Here is a 24223-nt window from a genome sequence, read left to right on the forward strand (position 1 = left end):
TTTCTAGTTCTTGTTCTTGTTTATTTCCTCTTATCTCCATGGGGAAGTGGAACAGAATTCTTCCTCCGTAAGCCATGCGTGTTGTAAGAGGCGACTAAAATGCCGGGAGCAAGGGGCTAGTAACCCCTTCTCCCGTATAAATTACTAAATTTAAAAGAGAAACTTTCGTTTTTCTTTTTGGGCCACCCTGCCTTGGTGGGATACGGCCGGTGTGTTGAAAGAAAGAAAGAAAGAACTTGTTTGTATGTTGAAAGACTAGGAATGCAATTTGTTTGTTAAGTGGGTGACCTATATATCAAACCTGTCTTATGTATGTACAGTACTTCAGTATACAGTTCATTATTGCAGTATTGTCTTTCAGTATAGTATGAATTTATGAATTAATTTTACTTGTTCCAGCAGTGATTTTATCTGTGGTTCACAACTTCTCAGCTGCTTTGAAAGTAATTAAAACTTCAGAAATTCTCAGGTTCAGAAAGGACTGCAAAGCTTTGCTTTTTCTATCATTTGAATAGGAATTACTGCAAAATCTTTAGAGCAAGTCAGAATATTACAGCAGTTATTGATCATTTGCTTGAAAATCAGGAAGAATTTTATTGAGCTATGAATCAATAAGAATGAACCCTGTATTTATTAATAAGTCACATATCAGCTTTTTCAAAAAGCCCAAGTAATTTTTTCATGACTTTTTACAACCTATGTCCTTGCCGTATTCATTCCGTAATATGTATATCAAATAAACAAAGTTATGAATTTGTGAAAACAGTCTTTGTAAATTCTGAATACTCAACAGATCAGAAAGTCTCCGCCACCACTTTCACTGCATGGTCAGTTATTGTGGCGAGAATTCTATTATACTGCAGCAACCAACAACCCCAAGTTTGATCATATGGAAGGAAACCCCATATGTGTTCAGATACCATGGGATAAGAACCCAGAAGCTCTTGCAAAATGGGCAAATGTAAGTAATGGTAATGCCAACCAGACACTTGGCATATTTTATAATAGTTTTAGAACTGTCTTGATATATATGCTTTATGTAAATATACTGTTGGAGTGTGAGTAAGATACCCTTTATGAAGGGATTCAGAAAATAAATTAGTTAGCCAGACCTGAGTTCTGGAGGTGGGAAATGCAGTGCCTACACTTGAAAAGTGGGTGAGGATATTACAGTTCAGAGTCATCTGAACTGTGGTGTCAGCATGCTTCTGGTGAATGAGTAAGTGTTGGTGAATTTTATTGTTTTGCCATCCTGTCTCAAGAGATGTGTTATCTCTGCATTAGTGATAATGGGAGTAGAATTCGCTTTCTTAACAACATAGCTCTCTAAATTTAAACACTCACAGCAGCTGTGTTTCAAAGATTCACACATAATTTCACATGAGGCAGTGAGTAAAATGAAAGGGAATAAAGCAGCTGGAATTGATGGGATCAGGACAGAAATGTTAAAAGCAGGTGGGGATATATTTTTGGAGTGTTTGGTATATTTGTTCAGTATGTGTATGAAAGAAGGGAAGGTACCTAGGAATTGTCAGAGAGAGTGCATAGTTCCAGTGTATAAAGGAAAGGGGGACAAAAGAGAGTACAAAAATTATAGGGGAATAAGCCTGTTGAGTATACCATATAAAGTGTATGGTAGAGTTATTATTGAAATTTTGGATGTATATTTTCATTTCCATTTACAAAAATTGCACTATATAAAGGAGCTTTATATGAGAGCTTACTGTAATGAGAATCTTCAATATGATTTGTGAATTGCCCCACTCGCATATGGCAAATACATGTTACAAATAGAACATCTTTAGTATTGGGACAGCACATAACAGCAAATTCATATAAAGTAGGGAAATGTAGGGTAATTTTTCATGAATTGCCATTAACTGCTTAGTTTTGGTTAGCAACTACAGTTAAAGCTTAAATTCAAATGCTAACAAAAATTAACTGGACCTCCCCTTTATTATTACAAAAACTATTAAAAAGCAATAATATAAAGCTTATATAACAAAAGCTGTAGTACAGTGGTACCCTGAGTTTCGTACAGCTCCCAACTTGAACACTTCTATAAGTGTATTATTGTAAGTGCTTTTGTAAGTGTATTTTTGGGGGTCTGAAATGGACTAATCTAATTTACATTATTCCTTATGGGAACAAATTCGTTTGGTAACGGCACTCGAACAGCCTTCTGGAATGAATTATGGCCGAAACTCAGGGTACCACTGTACTTAGTACAGTGGACCCCCACATACCGGACACATCGCATACCGTACAATCCGCATACCGGACGCTTTGATCGCAAAAATTTTGCCTCGCATACCGCCCAAAAACCCGCTCACCGCCCTTCGTCCGAGACGCGTCCAATGTGCGGCCTGAGCCACACTCACATGTTCCGCCGGTGGCATTGTTTACCAGCCAGCTTCCGCGGTAACATCCAAGCATACAATCGGAACATTTCGTATTATTACAGTGTTTTTGGTGATTTTTTCTGGAAAATAAGTGACCATGGGCCCCAAGAAAGCTTCTAGTGCCAACCCTACAGCAGTAAGGGTGAGAATTACTATGGAGATGAAGAAAAAGATCATTGATAAGTATGAAAGTGGAGTGCGTGTCTCCGAGCTGGCCAGGTTGTATAATAAACCCCAATCAACTATCGCTACTATTGGTGGTACAGCTGCTGCTGCTGCTGTACCACCGTCAGCTGCTGCTGCTGCTGCTGCTGTAGTACCGTCTGCTGCTGCTGTAGCATCGTCTGCTGCTGCTGTAGCATCGTCTGCTGCTGCTGTAGCATCGTCTGCTGCTGCTGTAGCATCGTCTGTTGCTGCTGTAGCATCGTCTGTTGCTGCTGTACCACCGTCAGCTGCTGCTGCTGCTGTAGCATCGTCTGTTGCTGCTGTACCACCGTCAGCTGCTGCTGCTGCTGTAGCATCGTCTGCTGCTGCTGTAGCATCGTCTGTTGCTGCTGTAGCATCGTCTGTTGCTGTTGTACCACCGTCAGCTGCTGCTGCTGCTGTAGCATCGTCTGCTGCTGCTGCTGCTGTAGCATCGTCTGCTGCTGCTGTAACATCGTCAGTTGCTGCTGTAGCATCGTCTGTTGCTGCTGTAGCATCGTCTGTTGCTGCTGTAGCATCGTCTGTTGCTGCTGTACCACCGTCAGCTGCTGCTGCTGCTGTACCACCGTTGTTGGTGTGGCTTATTGAGAATACCAAGAAACAATTAACCCCAGAGGGTTAGCCACCCAGGATAACCCAAAAAAGTCAGTGTCATCGAAGACTGTCTAACTTATTTCCATTGGAGTCCTTAATCTTGTCTCCCAGGATGCAACCCACACCAGTCAAATAACACCCAGGTGAACAGGGAAAATGCCTGGAACTAGTGCTCATATTGGTGAATTTAGAGCCAGCAAAGGTTGGTTTGAGAGATTTAAGAATCGTAGTGGCATACACAGTGTGATAAGGCATGTTCTGGAAGAAAATACCTAACAGGACCTACAGTACTCAGGAGGAAAAGGCACTCCCAGGACACAGTGTCTCATCAGTCATTGCTGCATCTTCAATAAAGGTAAGTGTCATTTATTCTTCATTTAGTAGAGTAGTACATGCACAATATATATTGTGCATGTACTACTCTATTATTGTGCATGTATCCTTCTCTTTGTGTGTAGGAAAATGTATATTTCATGTGGTAAAAAATTTTTTTTCATACTTTTGGGTGTCTTGCACGGATTAATTTGATTTCCATTATTTCTTATGGGGAAAATTCATTCGCATACCGAACATTTCGCATAACAGCCAGCCCTCTTGCACGGATTAAGGTCGCTATGCGGGGGTCCACTGTATTTTGTCATCTCCCCCTTGGCCTTGATGACCATTTGAAGCCATTTGGGCATGCTTTCACTCAGATTCCCGAAGTAATCATTGGACATCTGGTTGACCCAAATGCCCTTGATCTGCTGAAGACACGATATGAATGACATGTCTCAGGATTCCATCTTTTTCATATTTCAGGCATTTCCAATATGATTAAGGTTTGGACTATTTCTTGACCACTGTAAAACCTCACTACTTTTCATTTCAAGACACTTGGTTACTATTTGGCTTTGTGATAGAGGGTACTGCTATGATGCCATGGTGCAGCCATGAATTTTGAAAATATTCAGCAAGCAGACCTTGAGAATGGTGATGTAGTGATTGGCATATGTCATTGTAACATTGTGGAGAAGGAAGTACAAACCCCTGTGGACAAGTAAACCACTAAAGCACCTTCAGACCATGGCAGGTTGTTGGTGTTTTATGGTGCTCACTGAGTATGCAGGGTTATACCTGCTAATGAAGCTGGTATGACCTTAATGAAGCAGGTATGACCCATCAAAGCAGGGTCAACCTGCTTTGATGACTTTGAATACACTGAAATGTGAATTCATCTGACCACATGATTATTTTTTAGTTATCAACACTCCAATGCAAATATTTTCTGGCAAACTTCAAGCATTCCTTCTTCATACGGGTGTGAGTAGGGGTTTCCTTGCTGCACAACGGTGGCAGACAGAGGTTCTTTAGCAGGTTGTGTTGAATTGAGAGGTCATTCAGGATTTCAGGATGCACTTCTTTCATCTGTGATGCAGTCATATGTGGTCTTTTTATAGAATGTTGTGTGTGTTTAAACACCCTCCCTGACCATCCAGTACGAGGTTTTGTAGTGGGACTGACGTCTGGTGAGTCCACAGGTGACAACAAGTAACACCATTCTTCTTGACTTTGCTCATCCAGTATAGTAACAGATTTTCTTTATGATAACCTTTTCTTATCTCCAAGCCAGTATATATATGGGCTTTTTCCCTCACTATTCATCTTTGAACCACCCATATTTATCCACTTGGCACAAAATTACATGCCACTAGATACTGCTCCCAATCCTTGGCACTGGGGTAGAGCAATACAGCAACAGAGCACCTTATTTCACTGTTGCATGCAAGTGCACTGAGAAGTGATACATACTGCAGTCTTTTGTATTAACTCAGAGTTGACAGATACCTCCAAGAAATATTCAGATGAAGTATGGCATCAAGTACATTTTATGTTTTTTATGATGGAGGCAGGTCCAGATTATTTTTATGAGCACTATAATCATTAAAATTTTATTTTAGTGTGTTGAAAACTTTCAGATTACTACATGAGCTATACTGTTTTATTGTTTAGTAGTTAAATGTTTTTATACTTAAAAATTTACTTTTCTTCAGGGTCAAACAGGTTATCCCTGGGTTGATGCCATTATGACCCAGCTGCGGAAGGAAGGGTGGATTCATAATGTAGCTCGACATGCTGTTGCCTGTTTCCTGACTCGTGGTGATTTGTGGGTGTCATGGGAAGAGGGTATGAAGGTGTGTGTTCATCCCAGGTAGACTTTTATGTAAAATATCAATTTATCTACAGTACTTTTCAAAAATTAGTATTTCTATGAAAGGTTGTGCTTGTCAAGGGTATCATTGTAATGAGTGTCTTCAGACAATGTTGAATGACACGCATGACAATCAGTATGATACTGTATTTACTTTGTGTAATTTTGCCTAGTAACTGAAGATACATAAGGGAACAATTTTACTTAACAGCCATGTATAGCTCCTTATTAACAGTTTAAAGTAAAATTCCACATAAAAACAAACCATACCACGGGCGGGGATAGAACCCGCGATGAGAGAGTCTCAAAACTCCGACTCTCTGATCACGGGTTCTATCCCTGCCTGTGGTGTGGTTTGTTTGCAATCACGTCATTACGATTTTGTGAGTCAAGTTAAAATTCCACATTTCTTGATAGTTTTTGAGTCCACTATGTATACACTAAATCACCATATATAGAAATGCATTTTATCTTTAAGGAAAAAAAATTAAGAGTCAGGTGTGAGTGTGGGGGAGGTGCATGAAGCAGTGGGTAGAATGAAAGGGGGTAAAGCAGTTGGGCTTCATGGGATCAAGAAAGAAATGTTCAGTAAATGTATAAAAGGGAAAAGGTACCAAGGGTTTAGCAGTGGTTGTGTGAATGGTTCCTTTGTAAAAAGAAAATGGGAATAATAGATTGTAAGAATTATAGTGAAATAAACCTATTGAGTATACCAGGTAAAGTGTATGACAGAGTGCAGGATTGCAGACGAACAAGGAAGTTTTAGGAAGGGTTGGGGATGTGTAGACCAAGCATTTATATTAAAGCATATAAGCAAACAATATTCAGATTTAGAAAAGACATATGATAGGGTGGATAGAGGAGCAATGTGGCAATTGATGCAAGTTACAAAATTTGTAGTAGATTACTTAAAGCTGTCAAGAGTTTTTATGAGGATAGTGAGGCTCAGGTTAGGGTAGTTAGGAGAGGAGGGATATTATTTCCTGATAAAAGTAGGCCTTAGACAGGGATGTATGATATCACCATGGTTATGCCCTTGATGGAGATGTATTATTGTCTGTTGTTAGGGTAGGACTGTAGATATGCAAGTGCATGGCCTCTGATACCATAATGTTCAAGTTTAAGGTGTAGGATATTGTGGTCTACTATATCAAATACTTTCTTAAGATCTGTAAAGAGGCCTAGTGGACATTCATTATTCTCAAGAGCTGAATGTTAAAATGGTATAAAATACCGACAGGTTGTTAGGTAAGACACATATGCAACATTTGTGTCTTACCTAACAACCTGTCTGTATTTTATACCATTTTAATATTCACTCTGTCAGACACAATGGTATCTTGGTACAGAACAGAAAATAACTTGGACAACTTCTACTAGTGAGAATGGCTGGATCTGAGAGGGATGTGACCTCCCAACGACTACATTTTTACCTCTACTAGTGGCCTACATCTGACCTCCTGGCGGTATATAAGGCTCTATCTTGTCACTTCAACTCCATATTGTTTCAGACTATGGAACGGTACTCTTCTTCAGACTGAGGGACTGACCACCTCAAAACTTCAAGGGTGATGGACTGATTACATCGTCTTCATGTCTCTTCTATCAACTTTTCTGTACTTGACTGAAGAAGCCTACTGTATAGGCAAAACGCTTCGAAATAAAGATACCTAACTGTTGCATATGTGTCTTACCTAACAACATTCTCAAGAGCTGCATAAATGAAGTCTTGCATTTTTATAATTGCATCATTTGTGCTTTTATTTGATCTGAAACCAAACTGGCAGAGATTGACTATGTTGAGTGACACTAGAAAAGAATATAATCTCTTGTGGATAAATTTTTCAGTTGGGTCTCTCCTTTGTGTATTGGGGTAACCCTTGCTGCCTTAAGCATTGTTGGGAATTGTTGGTTTCTTTTGATTTGTTGTACAATATTGCAATGGTGGGTGAAAGCCTGGAGAGGATTTCAGTTGATCAGGCCCACATCCACATGGTGGATGTGGGCCTGATCACCCAGGCTGTTACTGTTGGCCGCACACAACCTGATATACGAACCACAGCTCAACTGGTCAGGTATTGACTTTAGGTGCCTGTCCAGTGCCTTCTTGAAGACAGCCAGGGATTTATTGGTAAACCTCCTTATGTATGCTAGGAGGCAGTTGAACAATCTAGGGCCCCCCTCACACTTATTGTGTTGCCTTATCGTGCTAGTGGCACCCCTGCTTTTCATTGGGGGGATGTAGCATTTATCGAGTCTTTTGCTTTCACAGGGAGTGATTTTCGTGTGCAAGTTTGGTACTAATCCGTCTAGGATTTTTGAGTGCATATAATCATGTATCTCTCCTACCTGTGTTCTAGGGAGTACAGGTTGAGGAACTTCAAGCGTTCCCTGTAATTGAGGTGTTTTATCGCACTTACGTGTGCTGTGAAGGTTCTCTGTACATTTTCTAGGTCAGCAATGTCACCTGCCTTGAAAGGTGCTCTTAGTGTGCAGCAATATTCCAGCTTAGATAGAACAAGCGACCTGGAGAGCATCATCATGGGCTTGGCATCACTGGTTTTGAAGGTTCTCATTATCCATCCTGTCATTTTTCTAGCAGATGCGATTGATACAATGTTGTGGTCTTTGAAATGACGTCCTCTGACATTATCACTCCCAGGTCTTTTACATTAGTTTTTTGTTCTATTGTGTGGTTGGAATTTGTTTTATACTCCAATGTTGTTTTAATTTCATCACATTTTCCATATTGGAGTAATTGAAATTTCTCATCATTGAACTTCATGTTGTTTTCTGCAGCCCATTTAAAGATATGGTTGATGCCGGAGTCTTGCAGTGTCTTCAATGCAGGACACTGTCATGCAAATCGTGTTCTGTTTGTTAGGAAATTATAGATCCACGTACCAACTTTACCCGTTATTCCCTTTTCACACATTTTGTACACTATTACACCATGATCACATTTGTCAAAGGCTTTTGCAAAGTCTGTGTATAACACTACATTTGCATTTTATTTGTCTTCTAGAGCATCCAGGATCTTGTCATAGTGGTCCAGTAGTTGGGATAGGCAGGAGTGACCTGCTCTAAACCCATGTTGCCCTGGGTTGTGTAACTGATGGGTATCTAGATGGGTGGTGATCTTGCTTCTTAAAACCCTTTCAAAAATTGTTATGATATGGGATATTAGCGCTATTAGTCAGTAGTTTTTTGCTACTGCTTTACTGCCCCCTTGGTGGAGTGGGGCTATGTCCGCTTTATTAGCAGCTGTGGGACGACCTGTGCCCATGCTTCCTCTCCATAAGATGTTAAAAGCACATGATAGTGGCTTCTTGCAGTTCTTGATGAGCATGGAGTTCCATGAGTCTGGGCCTGGGGCAGAGTGCATGGGCATATCATTTAATGCCTTTTCAAAGTCATTTGGCATCAGGATAATATCAGATAGGTTTGACTCTACCAAATTCTGTGTCCCTCTCATAAAAAATTCATTTAGGTCTTCGACTCTGTCTGGTTAGTGGCTCACTAAAAGCCAAGTCATATTGGGACTTGAGTAGCTCACTCATTTCCTTGCTCCCATCTTGTCTAAGTAGGGGCCCAGTACTGGATGTTGTTCTCAGCTTTGATTTGGCATAAGAAAAGAAATACTTTGGGTTTCTTTCAATTTCATTTATGGCTTTTAGTTCTTCCTGCATTTCTTGACTCCAGTAAAATTCCTTTAGCTGCATTTTTAAACAGTATCAGTGGTACTTGTGCTAATGTTCCTGACATTATTTTCATTGAGTTTATTACCAAAGAGACCTCAGTAGGATTAGTTGCGGCCAGATAGAGGGAGGTTATAATAATATCATTATTTCTACAAGTACATGTACAAGGTATACAGGCCTAGCTGACATCAATGACATACTACTATATAGAAAGCCCCTTGTTATGCAGAGCATTTCAGGCAAATTAGGTCAGTTTTGTTCTAGGATGCGACCCACACCAGTCAACTAACATCCAGGTACCCATTTTACTGATGGGTGAACATACAACAACCAGTGTAAGGAAACATACTGTCAAGTTACATTAAGGAGATGAGGTGCTTTTTAACAATAGCTTTGAAGCGATTGGCAAGTAGCAAACCTTTAGAAACTTCAGGTAGGGAGTTCCAGATTTTTGGGCCTTTTATGTAGATTGAGTTTTTATACAGGCTGAGTCATATGCAGGGAAAATATCTGGATTAAATAAACAGGATGCTCTACCATACTTGTACCAGATTTTTTTTTACTGGCAAGTATTTCTGATTATAACATGGGTGTTTATGGGATAATAGGGTGTAAAATTTGGTAACAGCCTTTTTTCTCTGAATTACACTCTAGATTACTGAATGAGGGATGCCAAGAATATTAATAAATTTCCTGTCTTTAAAGATGTGTTAATACATACTTCTAAGTAATGTATAGAAAAATGTTGAATTAAGTTCCTTTGGCAGGTTTTTGATGAACTGCTGCTGGATGCAGACTGGTCTGTAAATGCTGGATCTTGGATGTGGCTTTCATGTTCATCATTTTTCCAGCAATTTTTCCATTGTTACTGTCCTGTACGGTATGGTAGAAAAGCTGATCCAAATGGTGACTATATCAGGTAAGCTTTTAATGAGATACTGTAGTATTGTATAGCATTTGCATAGCAGCAAATTGTAATGAACTCAGAAATATGTGAAAGCACTCCAAGTGAAATTATAACTAGCTTGAGGCCTAAAAGGATAATGACCAGTGTTTGTAACAGACACGTGTACACTGTTCCAGATATTTTCTAAGGAAATGTTTTGCCACGAGTGGCTTCTTTAGTCTTATTACAGAGCAAAAAAATAAATCATTTATAATACAAGAAGTCAGGTGAACCTAAATCTGAAGTGGGATAACATATTAGAGGTAGAGTTGGTAGTATCTTCCTGAGGTAGGCCAGGAGGCCTCCTGCAAGGCTCACTGGTGTAACTTGATATCATCAGATGGCACTGTTACTGTTTGGTAGCAATTATTTGGCCAAGGTTCTAGATATACTATAGCTGCCTGACTTCTGTGGCATGGTCATAGTGTTTGTGATTGCTATTATGAGTATAGTATGTACCTCTTAAGTGTTAGCATCTGTGTAAATCGTTTTTGCGAACTATCTGTTTAACTTCATGGGATTTCCTGATGTGTCCCTTACCTTTGATATAGCTCTGAAGAGTTTCAAGAGTTTATCTGCTCTCTGAGCTTGGCCAAGGGCCAGGCTCGTTTGGTGCTTGCCTGGTCAACCAGGCTGTTGCTGCTGGAGGCCCACTGCCTCACATATCCATCATAGCCTGGTTGATCTGACACCTGGTGAAGATAATTGTCCATTTTCCTCTTGAAGGCTTCTACACTTGTTCCAGCCATGTTTCTGATATCTTCTGGTAAGATGTTGAATAGTCTGGGACCCTGGATGTTGATACAGTGTTCCCTTATTGTCCCCACTGCACCTCTGCTCCTCACTGGGTTTACTTTACACTTCCTCCCATATCTCTCACTCCAGTATGTTGTTACGGCTGTGTGCAGATATGGGACCAGTCCCTCGAGTACTTTCCAGGTATATATCATGTATCACTCTCTCTCCTCCACTCCAGTGAGTATATGCTCAAGACTTTAAGGCATTCCCAGTAGTTTAGGTGCTTTACTAGCTCAGTGTGAGCCGTAATCGATCTCTGTATTTGCTCCAGCTCCGATATTTCTCCTGCTTTGAACGGGGCCGTCAGCACTGAGCAGTATTCTAAGTGAGAGAGCACTAGTGATTTGAAGAGTTCCTTGTGCTGTTCTATGTTGTATGCAGGCATAATTTTGGTGGTCTGGGCTGTAAGTGTGTTGGTGTTCTCAAAGTCTTGAGTTGTAGTGTGTTTGATGTTTCACGTATGTACTTTTTGTTGCAGTCTCCACAAGGTATGATGTACATGCCAACCTTGGTGGTGGCATTGTCTGTATGTCTGCTTGACTGACTTCAGTAATAAATTATTGGATTAGACAGGTTAAGTCTATCATTATAGTCTACTTGTCCACTCACATTGTCAATCTGCTGACCTCAAAACAAGTGGGATACAGGTATTTCCTTCATTTACTGCCAGTCAAATAATTTCTAAACCTGTGCAGAAAGGCTTACTTAGCATTTCCTTGTGTACCTCTCATATTTGTTCCTTGCTTGCAGGTTTGATTCTATTAAGTGGCATTGATATAATTCAGTTGTAAGTATGCTGTTGTAGGTTACACATTCATAGTACATATACATAAATTTTAGTCAGCCTTATTACTTTAGGTTAAGCAATGTCAGTAGGTTAGATTGGGCACTGTTACCTGTGCATATTTAAGGATTTGTAAAGAAGAATCATCTGCCATTATATTCCCAAACTGTAGAGATTTCTAGCTTATCACGTTTGACTTATGTATAAAAAGCTAAGAAAGGTATTTGGTTGTTAACACATTAACAGTTGTTTTCATAGGTAACAACACTGAAGCTGGTTGTGTGCCTTGAAAAATCATTAAACATAATTGAGGCTTAACATTTGTGTTTTGATTTCTTGTGCCATTTTTACATGCATTGTTTATACATAGTTTAATATTATGTAAATTGTCATATATCCAGTGCAAAAACACTGCACCATTAAGGTGAATTAAAGGGTATCATAGTAATAGCATTGTTTAGCACTTAGTTATGATTATAATAATACAGTGGAACCCTGGTGTTTGAACTTAATTGGTTCCTTGGTGGCATTCAAACTGAGAAAAGATCAATGTCCAAAACAGTATTTCCCAGGCTTTAATTAACAGCCTCACACACACTTCCAAAAGTCTCTGAGAGCTAGGTCAGTGTCAGAGGTCACTTGAAAGCACTTTTGAAACAGGGCTTTCCTGTAAAGTTTTTTTACAACTGAATGATGATCCCATGTATCAGAAATCTTCCCGATGAGGATAGACTGAGGGCCCTGAATCTGCACTCTCTCGAAAGGCGTAGAACTAGGGGGTATATGATCGAGGTGTATAAATGGAAAACAGGAATAAATAAAGGGGATGTAAATAGCGTGCTGAAAATTTCCATCCAAGACAGGACTCGCAACAATGGTTTCAAGTTAGAAAAATTCAAATTCAGGAAGGATATAGGAAAGCACTGGTTTGGTAATAGAGTTGTGGATGAGTGGAATAAACTCCCGAGTACAGTTATTGAGGTTTAAACATTGTGTAGTTTTAAAAATAGGTTAGATAAATACATGAGTGGGTGTGAGTTGGACCTGACTAGCTTGTGCTGCTGGGTCTGGCGTTGTGCTCCTTCCTTGAGTGGAGGTGACCAGACTGGGTGGGTCATTGGGGTAATCCGGGAGGGAAGTCATCGGGTTAATCGGGGGGGGGGGGGGGGGGGGGGGGACATGGACCTGCTCCGCATGGGTCAGTAGGCCTGTTGCAGTGTTCCTTTCTTATGTTCTTATGAATTTTAAACAAATCAGTTGGTTTGGACTTCAGAAAAATGTTCCAAGACTGAGTCAACTTTTTCTGAACAAAATTGTTCGAACTCCAGTTTGTTTGAGGTCCAGTACATTTGAACACCGAGGTTCCATTGTAGTGGTAGTAGCATTGAACTTTTCATTGATATTATTAATTAACATATCCTAGAGATTGAAGTGGTATTCTTTGGGTGGTGGTGTACATGTTACACTCAGCCTTAATGACAGTTACATACTCAATAGGCTTTAAACCTGACCAACAAATTATTGGCTCCCTGTCATTCTATCTCATGGCAGAAATCTTTTTTTTTTTTTTTTTTTTTTTTCAAAATCTTTGGGGAATATGTAAAATTCTAGATTTGGTTTGTCACTTTGCTGATTACTACAGCCAACAGCTTAGAGGGGTGAGGAAAATCACACATCTGAGCAGTATGTGTACATAATAGTTTATGTAGCTGACAAGATATGGCCCACTAATCCATGACATCACATGCAAAAGCTCATTACAGCTTGGTTGAGACAAGATTTAAAGACAGTATATTAGTGCATTCATGAGAAGGGGGAGTGAGCACTAAACCTGTAGAGTCATACAGTCTGAGTACAGGTCCAATTTCTTAGATCAAGAGCCCCTCACAACATCAAGGAACCTCCATAGAGGAGTGAAGAAGTATGAACTCTATAGGATGGGAGACATAAGACAAATTTAGAATCAATAATGATTAAACTAATGTTGAACTACTCTTAATATTACTGAAGTTTTAAATTCTTTTATCTTTAAGAACGTACTTGCCAGTGCTCAAGAATTTCCCAACAAAATATATTCATGAACCCTGGACTGCACCTGAGTCAGCACAACGAGCTGCCAAGTGTGTTATTGGGCAAGATTACCCAATGCCTATGGTGGATCACATCAAGCAGAGTCAAAATAATATTGAAAGGATGAAGCAAGTGTACCAGCAACTTGCTCACTACAGAGGAAAAAGTAAGTATAGAAGATGAACTTCAGTGATTAGCTGTACTCGCCTAGTTGTGGTTGCAGGGGTCGAGTCACAGCTCCTGGCCCCGCCTCTTCAATTGGCCACTACTCAGTCACTCTTCCTGCTCCATGAGCTTTATCATACCTCTTCTTAAAGCTATGTATGGATCCTGCCTCCACTACATGACTACCCAGGCTATTCCACTTCCTGACAACTCTATGACTGAAGAAATACTTTCTAACATCCCTGTGATTCATCTGAGTCTTCAACTTCCAACTGTGACCCCTTGTTGCTCTGTCCCATCTCTGGAACATCCTGTCTCTGTCCACCTTATCTATACCTCTCAGTATTTTATATGTCATTATCATATCCCCCCTATCTCTCCTGTCTTTCAGTGTCGTCAGGTCGATTTCCCTAAACCTCTCCTCGTAGAACATACCCCATATTATTATTATTATAATCAAAAAGAAGCGCTAAGCCACAAGGGCTATACAGTGCTGCAGGGTAGGGAAGGAAGCGAGGGTATTGGATGGCAGAAGGGAGGACGGATGATCAGTAGGTTACAGAAAACAGCGGGGCAGGGGATAGTACGGGGGTAGAGGGTAGCAAGAGATTGAAGTAGAAAGGGCTGAAGGTATCAGAATTTGTGAAGTAAGTCAGTTGTTGTCAAAAAGTCAATGAGAGAGTCTGGATGAAAGGTGGGTCCATCAGCGAGAAGGGAAGGTAAAGAGAGAGCAGCAGAGCGAAGACGACGACGGAGGTAAATTCTGCGTGCTCGTTGATAAAGTGGGCAGTCCAACAGAATGTGGCTGACTGATAATGGAACTTGGCAATTCTCACAGAGAGGAGCAGGGCACCTCTCCATGAGATATCCATGAGTAAGACGAGTATGGCCAATGCGAAGACGGGAGAGAGTAGTCTCCCAACCTTGACACTGGTGATAAGAAGACGGCCAGTAACCTATACTCGGTTTAATAGATTGAAGTTTGTTGCCGAGCATAGTAGACCAACGTTGTTGCCAATGGGTGTGAAGTTGGGAAGATATTGCAGCAAAATAGTCCATAAATGGAATACCTCTACATGAAACTGGTAGGTCATGTACTGCTGACCGCGCAGCAGTGTCTGCCTGTTCATTGCCCTGTACGTCAACATGACCAGGGACCCAACAAAAAACAATATCTTTATGCTTGGTAAAGATGAGACGTAGCCAAAGTTGGATACGGAGGACTAAGGGGTGAGGTGTATCAAATTTCTGTATAGCCTGTAAAGCACTAAGGGAGTCTGAGACAACCACAAATGATAACACAGGCATAGATGCAATACGGATAAGCGCTGTAAGGATGGCATACAATTCAGCAGTAAAAATACTAGCCGAAGATAGTAAATGCCCTTGTACGACGCTGTCCGGAAACACTGCTGCGAATCCTACGCCATCAGAAGACTTAGAGCCATCTGTGTACACAGCAATGGCATGAGAATGAGAGTGAAAGTGGTCAAGAAAAAGAGAGCGGGAAGCGACCGTAGACAGTTGGGCTTTCGAGCAAGGGAGAGAGAAAGAACAGACTCGAACAGCTGGAACTTCCCAGGGGGGTAGGGAAAAGTAAGATGCTACATGTACATAGAAAGGTGGTAATTGAAGAGAAGACAAGAGCGAATGAAGGCGAAGAGAGAAGGGACGGAGTAAACAGGGGCGGCGAACAAATAAAGAATGTCTACTAATATCAGTGACCATTCTATAAATGGAAGGATTGCGGAGATCATGAGAGCGTACATAGTAGCAAAGGCAATGGGCATCACGGCGATCGGATAAGGATGGAACGTTCGCTTCTGCATAGAGGCTCTCGACAAGGGAAGAGCGAAAAGCACGTAATCCTTGGTGATGAATGGGGTTAAGGCTAGAGAGAGTAGCAGGAGATGCCGCTGAATAGATCTGGTCACCATAATCAAGTTTCGATAAGATAAGGGTGGAATGTAGGCGAAGGAGGGTTCGACGATCAGCTCCCCATGAAAGATGAGCAAGGGTTTTAAGAAGGTTCAGCCGGCTGTGGCAAGTTGCCTTCAGAGAGGTAATGTGAGGTTTCCAGGATAACCTACGATCAAAGAGGAGGCCCAGAAACCTGACTATCACGTTCAGGGATACGGGAGCCATAGAGGTACAAAGGATGATCGGAGATGACAGAGCGTCTAGTTAAAGTAATTTGGTGGGTTTTAGTGCTGGAAAATTTAAACCCACGTGTGGTGGCCCAATTGGAGACACGGTCGACTGCATGCTGGAGAGAAACTGTAATAAGGTGACAGTCAGCGCCTGCACAGGCAATAACGAAGTCATCAACATAGAGTGATGACCAAATATTTGATGGAAGACTAGAGGCCAAATCATTAATAGCAAGGAGAAAAAGTGTTGTGCTCAGAACACATCCCTGGGGGACACCTTCAGCTTGGATAAAGTCCGGGGAGAGCACATTATTAACCCGAACACGGAAATGCCTGTCAGTTAAAAAGTTCTTAAGGAAGGATGGTAGATTGCCTCGAAGGCCTAAGGAATGGGCTTGGGCTAAAATATTATACCTCCAAGTTGTGTCATATGCCTTCTCAAGGTCAAAAAATATGGCAATAACTGAGTGGTTATTCGCAAAGGCATTACGAACATACGTATCCAAGTGTAGTAAGGGGTCTATGGTAGAACGTCCCTTACGAAAGCCATATTGACGAGTGGAGAGACTGTTGTGTCTCTAAATACCACACTAAACGTCTATTTACTAGGCGTTCCATCACTTTGCAAACTGCACTGGTAAGAGCAACGGGACAATAGTGGGAGGTTTCATGTCCCGTAGTGCCTGGTTTGCGGAAAGGGAGAACAATGGCGGATTTCCACAGCTGTGGAAGAACATACCCCATAGCTCCGGGACTAGTCTCGTTGCAAACCTTTGCACTTTCTCTAGTTTCCTTACATTCTTGGCTAGGTGAGGGTTCCAAACTGGTGCTGCATATTCCAATATGGGCCTAGCGTACACAGTGTACAGGGTCCTGAATGACTCCATATTTAGATGTTAGAATGCTGTTCTTAGGTTTGCCAGGCTCCACTGTGCTGCAGCAGTTATTTGGTTGATGTGCACCTCAGGAGATGTGCCTGGTGTTATACACACACCAAGATCCTTTTCCTTGACTGAGGTTTGTAGGCTCTGGCCCCCTAGACCAGTGGTATTCATTGCGCGGCTCGCGAGCCGCCAATAACAAGATATGCAGGCTAATATTACCATGTCTAATTTTTCTCATTTACTATATTTTACTAGCAGCTCAGTACTATTTAATTTAGTTGAGTTATACTAACTTGCAGTAGCTGCGGCTCTCTCAATCAATGTGTTTAACCGAAGTGGCTCTCTTGCAAAAATTAGTGAATAACACTGCCCTAGACTGTACTCCATCTTTGGTCTTCTTTGCCCTTTCTCAATCTTCATGACTTTGCACTTGGTGGGGTTGAATTCCAGGAGCCAGTTGCTGGACCAGGCCTGCAGTCTGTCCAGATCCTTCTGTAGTTCTGCCTGCTCCTCATCCTATTTAATTCTTCTCATCAACTTCATATCATCTGCAAACAGGGATGCTTCGGATTCTATTCCTTCCATCATGTCATTCACAAATACCAGAAACAGCACCTGTCCTAGGACTGATCTCTGTGGCACCCCACTCGTTACAGGCGCCCACTCTGACACCTCGCCACGTACCATGGCTCGCTGTTGTCTTCCTGACAGGTATTCCCAGATCCATTGTAGTGCCACCCCTGTTATACCTGCCTGGTCCTCCAGATTCCGCATTAATCTCTTATGTGGAACTGTGTCAAACTCCTTCTTACAGTCCAAGAAAATGCAACCTACCCACCCGTCTCTCTCTCTTGTCTTACAGCTGTCACCCTGTCATAGAGCTCTAGTAGGTTTGTGACACAGGATTTCTTGTCCCTGAAACCGTGCTGGCTGTCATTGATAAGCTCATTCCTTTCTAGGTGCTCCACCACTCTTCTGATAATTTTCTCCATGACCTTGCACATTATACACGTCAGTGACACTGGTCTGTAGTTTAATGCTTTGAATCTGTCTCCTTTTTTAAAAACTGGGACTACATTTGCTCTCTTCCATACTTCTGGTAGTTGTTCTGTTTTGATAGATGTGCTGAAGATAGTTGTTAGTGGTACACAAAGTGCTTCTGCTCCCTCTCAGGACCCATGGAGAGATGTTATCCAGCCCTATTGCCTTTGAGGTATCTAGCTCGCTTAACAGCCTCTTCACTTCTTCCTCAGTTGTATGTATTGTGTCCAACACTTGATGGTGTACCCCCACCTCTCTGCCTTTCTGGAGGTCCTTCTGTTTCCTCTGTGAACACTTCTTTGAATCGCATGTTGAACTCCTCACATACTTTGCGGTCATTTTTTGTGACCTCACCTCCTTCCTTCCTCAGCCTGATTACCTGGTCCTCGACTGTTGTTTTACTCCTGATGTGGCTGTACAACAGCTATGGGTCAGATTTTGCTTTCCCTGCTATGTGAGAGAGAGAGAGAGAATGAGAGAGAGAGAGAGAACGAGAGAGAGAGAACGAGAGAGAGAGAGAACGAGAGAGAGAGAGAGAGAGAGAGAGAGAGAGAACGAGAGAGAGAGAACGAGAGAGAGAGAGAACGAGAGAGAGAGAGAACGAGAGAGAGAGAGAACGAGAGAGAGAGAGAACGAGAGAGAGAGAGAGAGAACGAGAGAGAGAGAACGAGAGAAAACGAGAGAGAGAGAGAGAGAGAACGAGAGAGAGAGAGAGAGAACGAGAGAGAACGAGAACCAAGCTATTTTCCATCAAGGGAGGATGACACAAAAATGAAAACATTCATCATTTATTCAATAGTTGTCTTGCCAGAAGTGTGCAGGCATCACAATTCAAATGATCCTCTGAACTCCAACATCCCCGTCCCTTTTTCAGAGTGCAGGCACCTAACTGCCCACCTCCACACCTCTAGTCCAGCTCACTGGATTAGACCCATTGTGATTGACAGACAGTTGTATATAACAAAATAGAATTTTGTGCAAGGAAAAAAGTGTCAAATGCCGAGTGTGATAACACCTCCATCCAATATGGTTTGTGGGTTACAGAGATCTCTACATTGCTGTCTTGTGTTTAACTGAATTGAGAGGATGCCAGATGATTGAATATGTCTCATTCTTTTGCTTTACTGGGTTGGAAATAAGTAAAATATTTTTTTACAGACACTGTATGTCCAATTTTTCAATGTTTTTGTTACTTTCAACACTTTCCTCTTCAAAGTTCTGTGAATTTCCTTGTTTTACACAACTTCCCATATTCCTCCACCAACTTTGCAATTTTTCAGAATCTTTCAGAAGAGCTCTCAGTGACAAAGAACAATTATAACAACTTCCATGTCATACCGGATTTATTATCTTTTAATCCCAAACCTTTCCCAAACAACCTAGCATGCCATTATTCTCTAACTCCATCAATTATTATTTCTTTATTATTATAATCAAAACTAAGTGCTAAACTCAACAACCCCATCTAGCATTTAATAACAATGGTGACATCACACATCTCTGCTTTTACTGCAAATTAGTCCTTTTCTCTTACATACCCTAACCTGAGCCTCCCTCTGCATTAAAGCTCTACCATTTTGAGCAAATTATTCTGAAGAAATGTAATAACTAATTTATAATTATTATTGAAGTTTCTTTGGTTAAAAAGGCAAGGAGATGTATAACTTTTTATCATCCATCCTTCTAGGGACTGCAGTGATACCAGTGAAATTCTCTTGAACCAAAGAATTTGAGATACCCTCCCCTTCCTTGGATTGAACCCAATTGCTTCTCATTCCTCAGGTTTTTCACCACTCCATAAAAGTAATAATAATAATGTTTCTGTTCCAGTTAATCCTGCTATAAAGTCTCCAACTGTGGACCACTACCCATCACCCCCACATGAATATGAAAAGAGAAGCAACAAAACTGGGAAAAAAGATATCCAGCATGATTCAAACTACAGAGTTCAAGTGCAAGCCTGACTGAAGTGTGCCTTGGATGATCATGAATGCTGAGCTGATAAATTCAGCATTGGAACACTTTTCAAAGGACCAAGGAAGGTAAAATTGTGTCTCAGTACAAAACTGAATTAATAACAAATATTAGTGAAGTGAATGATAATGAACAAAATCATCTTATATAGTGTTTAAACTGCATTAGCTACAACACATGATATTCATGTGAATTATAGCAGATGCTCTTCTCACTGATACTAGAAATGATTGATTCTACATGCTGTAGCTATATCTCAAAAAAGTGACTTTACTAATGAATTTTTGGAAGTTCCAATGTTAGAATGACTAAGAGGTAGTAGTGTTGGGTCTGTTTACTCCAGGCAAGATTAACATATAATGTAACAATGGAATAAATTTATTTGTAATAATTTAATGCTGCATTATAAATAACTTGTACCTAATAGATACCTTAAGTTTTTTTTTTTAACATGCTGATCGTCTCCCACCGAGGCAATGTGACCGGAAAAAAAAAAAACACTTTCACCAGTGTTTAAATAAAGTACTGAGGTGTATCTCTTCTGCTAAAGAACTGACTTGGCTCAGATTACATACTACATTTGTAAATTCCCACACTTACAATGGTATACATTTATGCAGATACACAGGTAAAAGTGTCAGGATATATGTTTGTCATTTAGAATCAATAATTAGTTAGTGTGATCATCATACCTGCGTGTGTGTGTGTACACACACGTGCGCATATATGCATGAGTGTGATATACCTATGACTGTTTTGAGTCTGGTATTTCTGTAGCCTGGCTGGGACTAGGCTTCTCTGGTGCTTGCCTGGTCAACCAAGCTGTTGCTGTTGGTGGCTCATTTACAGCCTGATTGATCTGGCAGTTGGTGGAGGTATTGATCCAGCTTCCTCTTGAAAACTTAAACACTTGCTCCAACAGTACAGGCATTTCTTGTATCTGCTGGCAGTAGAATGAATAGGCTAGTCTATGGATCTTGATACAGTGGTATTCTCATATTGTGCCTATGGTGCCCCTGATTTTCAATGGGTTCATATTACACTTCCTCCCATATCTCTCCAGTATGTTGTTCCAGTAGTAAATAGGGTTGGGATTAGGTCCTCCTGGATCTTCCAATTATATATTCTTTCTTCTTCTTTCAACACACCGGCCGTATCCCACCGAGGCGGGGTGGCCCAAAAGGAAAAACGAAAGTTTCTCCTTTCACATTTAGTAATATATACAGGAGAAGAGGTTACTAGCCCCTTGCTCCCGGCATTTTAGACGCCTCTTACAACACGCATGGCTTACGGAGGAAGAATTCTGTTCCACTTCCCCATGGAGATAAGAGGAAATAAACAAGAATAAGAACTAGAAAGAAAATAGAAGAAAACCCAGAGGGGTGTGTATATATATATGTTTGTACATGTATGTGTAGTGTGATCTAAGTGTAAGTAGAAGTAGCAAGACATACCTGAAATCTTGCATGTTCATGAGACGGAAAAAAGGACACCAGCAATCCTACCATCATGTAAAACAATTACAGGCTTTCGTTTTACACTCACTTGGCAGGACGGTAGTACCTCCCTGGGCGGTTGCTGTCTACCAACCTACTACGTAGGACATTCTTTTATATCTAGGCCAAAATTTACTGCTCACAGCTTATCTAAATGAGCAAAGCTCATCATGTTCTACGGCACAAACCACAAGCTCAAAGCTGTAGTACTACGGCATGGACTGCAAGAGTGTTAAATATATGTGGCCTCTAAAATGCAAAATAAGCCAGGATCTCAAACAGAACTGTTTATACATATAAAATTATGCCTTGTTTGGGAATTAGAGATTAATGAAACCTCTAGGAACAACCCTCACTCATTTAGGATACTCCCAAATTTACAAGTGTTGAGTTCCTAGAGGTCCTCAAGGATTCAAAATTTGCAGATACTGTTCACTGAATTCTGTCCACATAATCAGTTTTGTTTTGGATTTGGGTTCATTTTGTGATTCAGAAACTATATCTCTAATTGTTTCATCCTGGTTAATATTGACATTCACAAGAAAGATGGAGAGAGAGTACAGCGGAACCTCAAATATAGAACTTTCTTTGGTCCAGAAGGCTGTTCAAGTGTCGCTACTGAATGAATTTATTCCCATCAGGAATAAGGTAAATTAGATTAGTCCATTTCAGACCCTCAAAAATACACTTATAAAAGCACTTACAAAAATACACTTACATAATTGGTTGAGTTGGGAGCAGTTCGATTTTTGAGGTTCCACTGTACTAGAGATTGAGTAAATTCCTATGGTTAATATTCAATTCTGAGGTTTTGTGCCAAGCCAAAAAATGAAAAAACTCATGAATCATCAAAGCTATGTGGTAGGTCCTTTAGGAAAAATACTTGGTGATAAAAGCATAAGAATTTGGAAGCTTGTAAATTCCATGCAAAGATTAGTGAAATACATCTGTATATTGTAGCATTTGTACATTACATATACTGTATAGCATTAAGTTTAAAATACACTTCAACTATTTGAACTCTGTGCCAGCTCTGGATTTCACTTGCAATTACCGACTTTTTTCTAGAATTACTCAGAACTGTGGAAAAGTGGTTACTAGAATTTTGGATTATATCATTAAAATAAATGAATTCTCAAAATTGTATTAATCTGGAAGGAGGAGAAGCACTAAACCTGTAGAGGTTATACAGTGCCTCACATTTTTGAAAAGCATTGAACCCATAGAGGTCAAACAGTGCTGCCTGGGAAATTGGGAGGCAGTCAGGTTTAATTCATGGGGAAGACAACTAATTCTTTGAATCAAGAGTCCTTCATTGGCATCAAGAAATGGAAAAAAAAAATTACTTATCAGCCATACCTGCCAGTGCATTATGAAATCCAGTAAAGATGTCTTGTAATAATTTTTTGTTGTGTCGTACTTTTATTTGGTATTCAGAGTGAAGAAACCAATAAAGAAGTGTGCTAAAATTCCATTGATAAGTTAGGTACAGTGCTGCTGCCAGTCAGGTAATCCGGTATGTGCTTCACAGATAAATGATTGCTAATGGTCAAACAGTTCAGTGAAAAATTGCAGAAAGTTCATTGCAGTATTATATATTTAGATTTTCTTTCAAAATCATGTTAGACACTTCAAAGGATAGTGAAACCTAAAAGAAACCAACTACTGATTATACAAAATGTTTAACATACTTAAAAGATTTTAACATATAAGAGTATTGAAAATGTTGCAATATTTATATACTTAGTATGCTACCACATTGGGCTACATGGCATAATAAATCAATAGCAAATTGTGCCTTAAATCAAAGTACTCTGCTGTCTCTTAGCTCTGCTCATTCCATAATTCAGCCCTTTCAATGTATAATTGACAAATTTTATTATATTGACAATTATAATGTACAAATAATTCTCACATGTTACACTAGAAAATGTATTTGCTCATTAAAATCTTCTTAATCAAAGGAAAACATGCCATTAAATTTCTGTTTATATACTGGATAGTAAAAAGTAACTAATTCCCTAGTTGCCACTATTAAATACACTTGCATCATGTATATATATAGTGTTATCATTATTAAAAGTGTTTTTGCTATACAGATACAGGGTGTTCAGAAACTCAACTCACCCTTATATGGTGGAAGAGCCACAGATCAGCATGCAGTGTTTAGTAGATGGCATATAAAAGGAGCAATTAAAATGAGTGCTCAAGTAACATGATTTATCATGTACACTTAAGTGACAACCTTAATGACCAACATATTCAACAATTACTGTACAGTTATTTATCAATAAACATGCATTTTCCATGGGTTGCATCTCTTTTTGAACACCCTTTACAATACTGTATCTTCCCCTCTCTCAATAAATGATAGAAAATGGCAATATACTTATATTTATGTTAATGTGTTAGTCAACATAGTGAAGACACTATCTGCTGTACTATTTCATTACCTGTTGGCTCATATTGTACATATTACACAAACAATCAAACTCGGTCAAAAAGTGAAGAAATGACAGGTGCAAAACAAGCTTTTATTGTGACAATGTTTCATTCAATGTTATGAAGTCAGCAAAGAAGATATAAAATGCCCATATACTACCAGAATGGTGTTACAATAAATGCTTGCTCTACAACTGCATTACAGTCTACAGTGCACAGGCGCCGACTGCCACCTAGCAGCTGTCCCTTTCCAGAATGCTATCAACCATGTTTCCCACTGAGCCATTAATGGGTTTAAATTTTCTGTCGCTAAAACACATCAGATTACTTTACAAGATGCTCTGTTGTCCCATTCATCATCAAGAGTTGTGTTTATGTTTA

General features: G+C 40.2%; 1 protein-coding gene across 4 annotated transcripts in view; it reads left to right on the top strand.

Annotated features, from left to right (window-relative positions):
• LOC128702995 (cryptochrome-1) overlaps positions 1 to 23710 on the top strand; it is a 99048-nt gene extending 75338 nt beyond the window's left edge. For 3 of the 4 annotated variants that reach the window (XM_053797517.2, XM_053797540.2, XM_053797549.2), the window contains 5 exons: positions 794 to 961; positions 5234 to 5374; positions 9860 to 10011; positions 13654 to 13856; positions 19761 to 23710. In XM_053797517.2, coding sequence (XP_053653492.2) covers positions 794 to 961; positions 5234 to 5374; positions 9860 to 10011; positions 13654 to 13856; positions 19761 to 19894 — 798 coding nt within the window. In that variant the 3' untranslated portion in view covers positions 19895 to 23710. The remainder of the gene's footprint in view (positions 1 to 793; positions 962 to 5233; positions 5375 to 9859; positions 10012 to 13653; positions 13857 to 19760) is intronic. The other variant, XR_008409188.2, reaches the window with a different exon arrangement.
• Positions 23711 to 24223: the final 513 nt, after the last annotated feature.

Source organism: Cherax quadricarinatus, chromosome 37 (assembly GCF_038502225.1).
Source record: "Cherax quadricarinatus isolate ZL_2023a chromosome 37, ASM3850222v1, whole genome shotgun sequence".
Classification (NCBI taxonomy): domain Eukaryota; kingdom Metazoa; phylum Arthropoda; class Malacostraca; order Decapoda; family Parastacidae; genus Cherax; species Cherax quadricarinatus.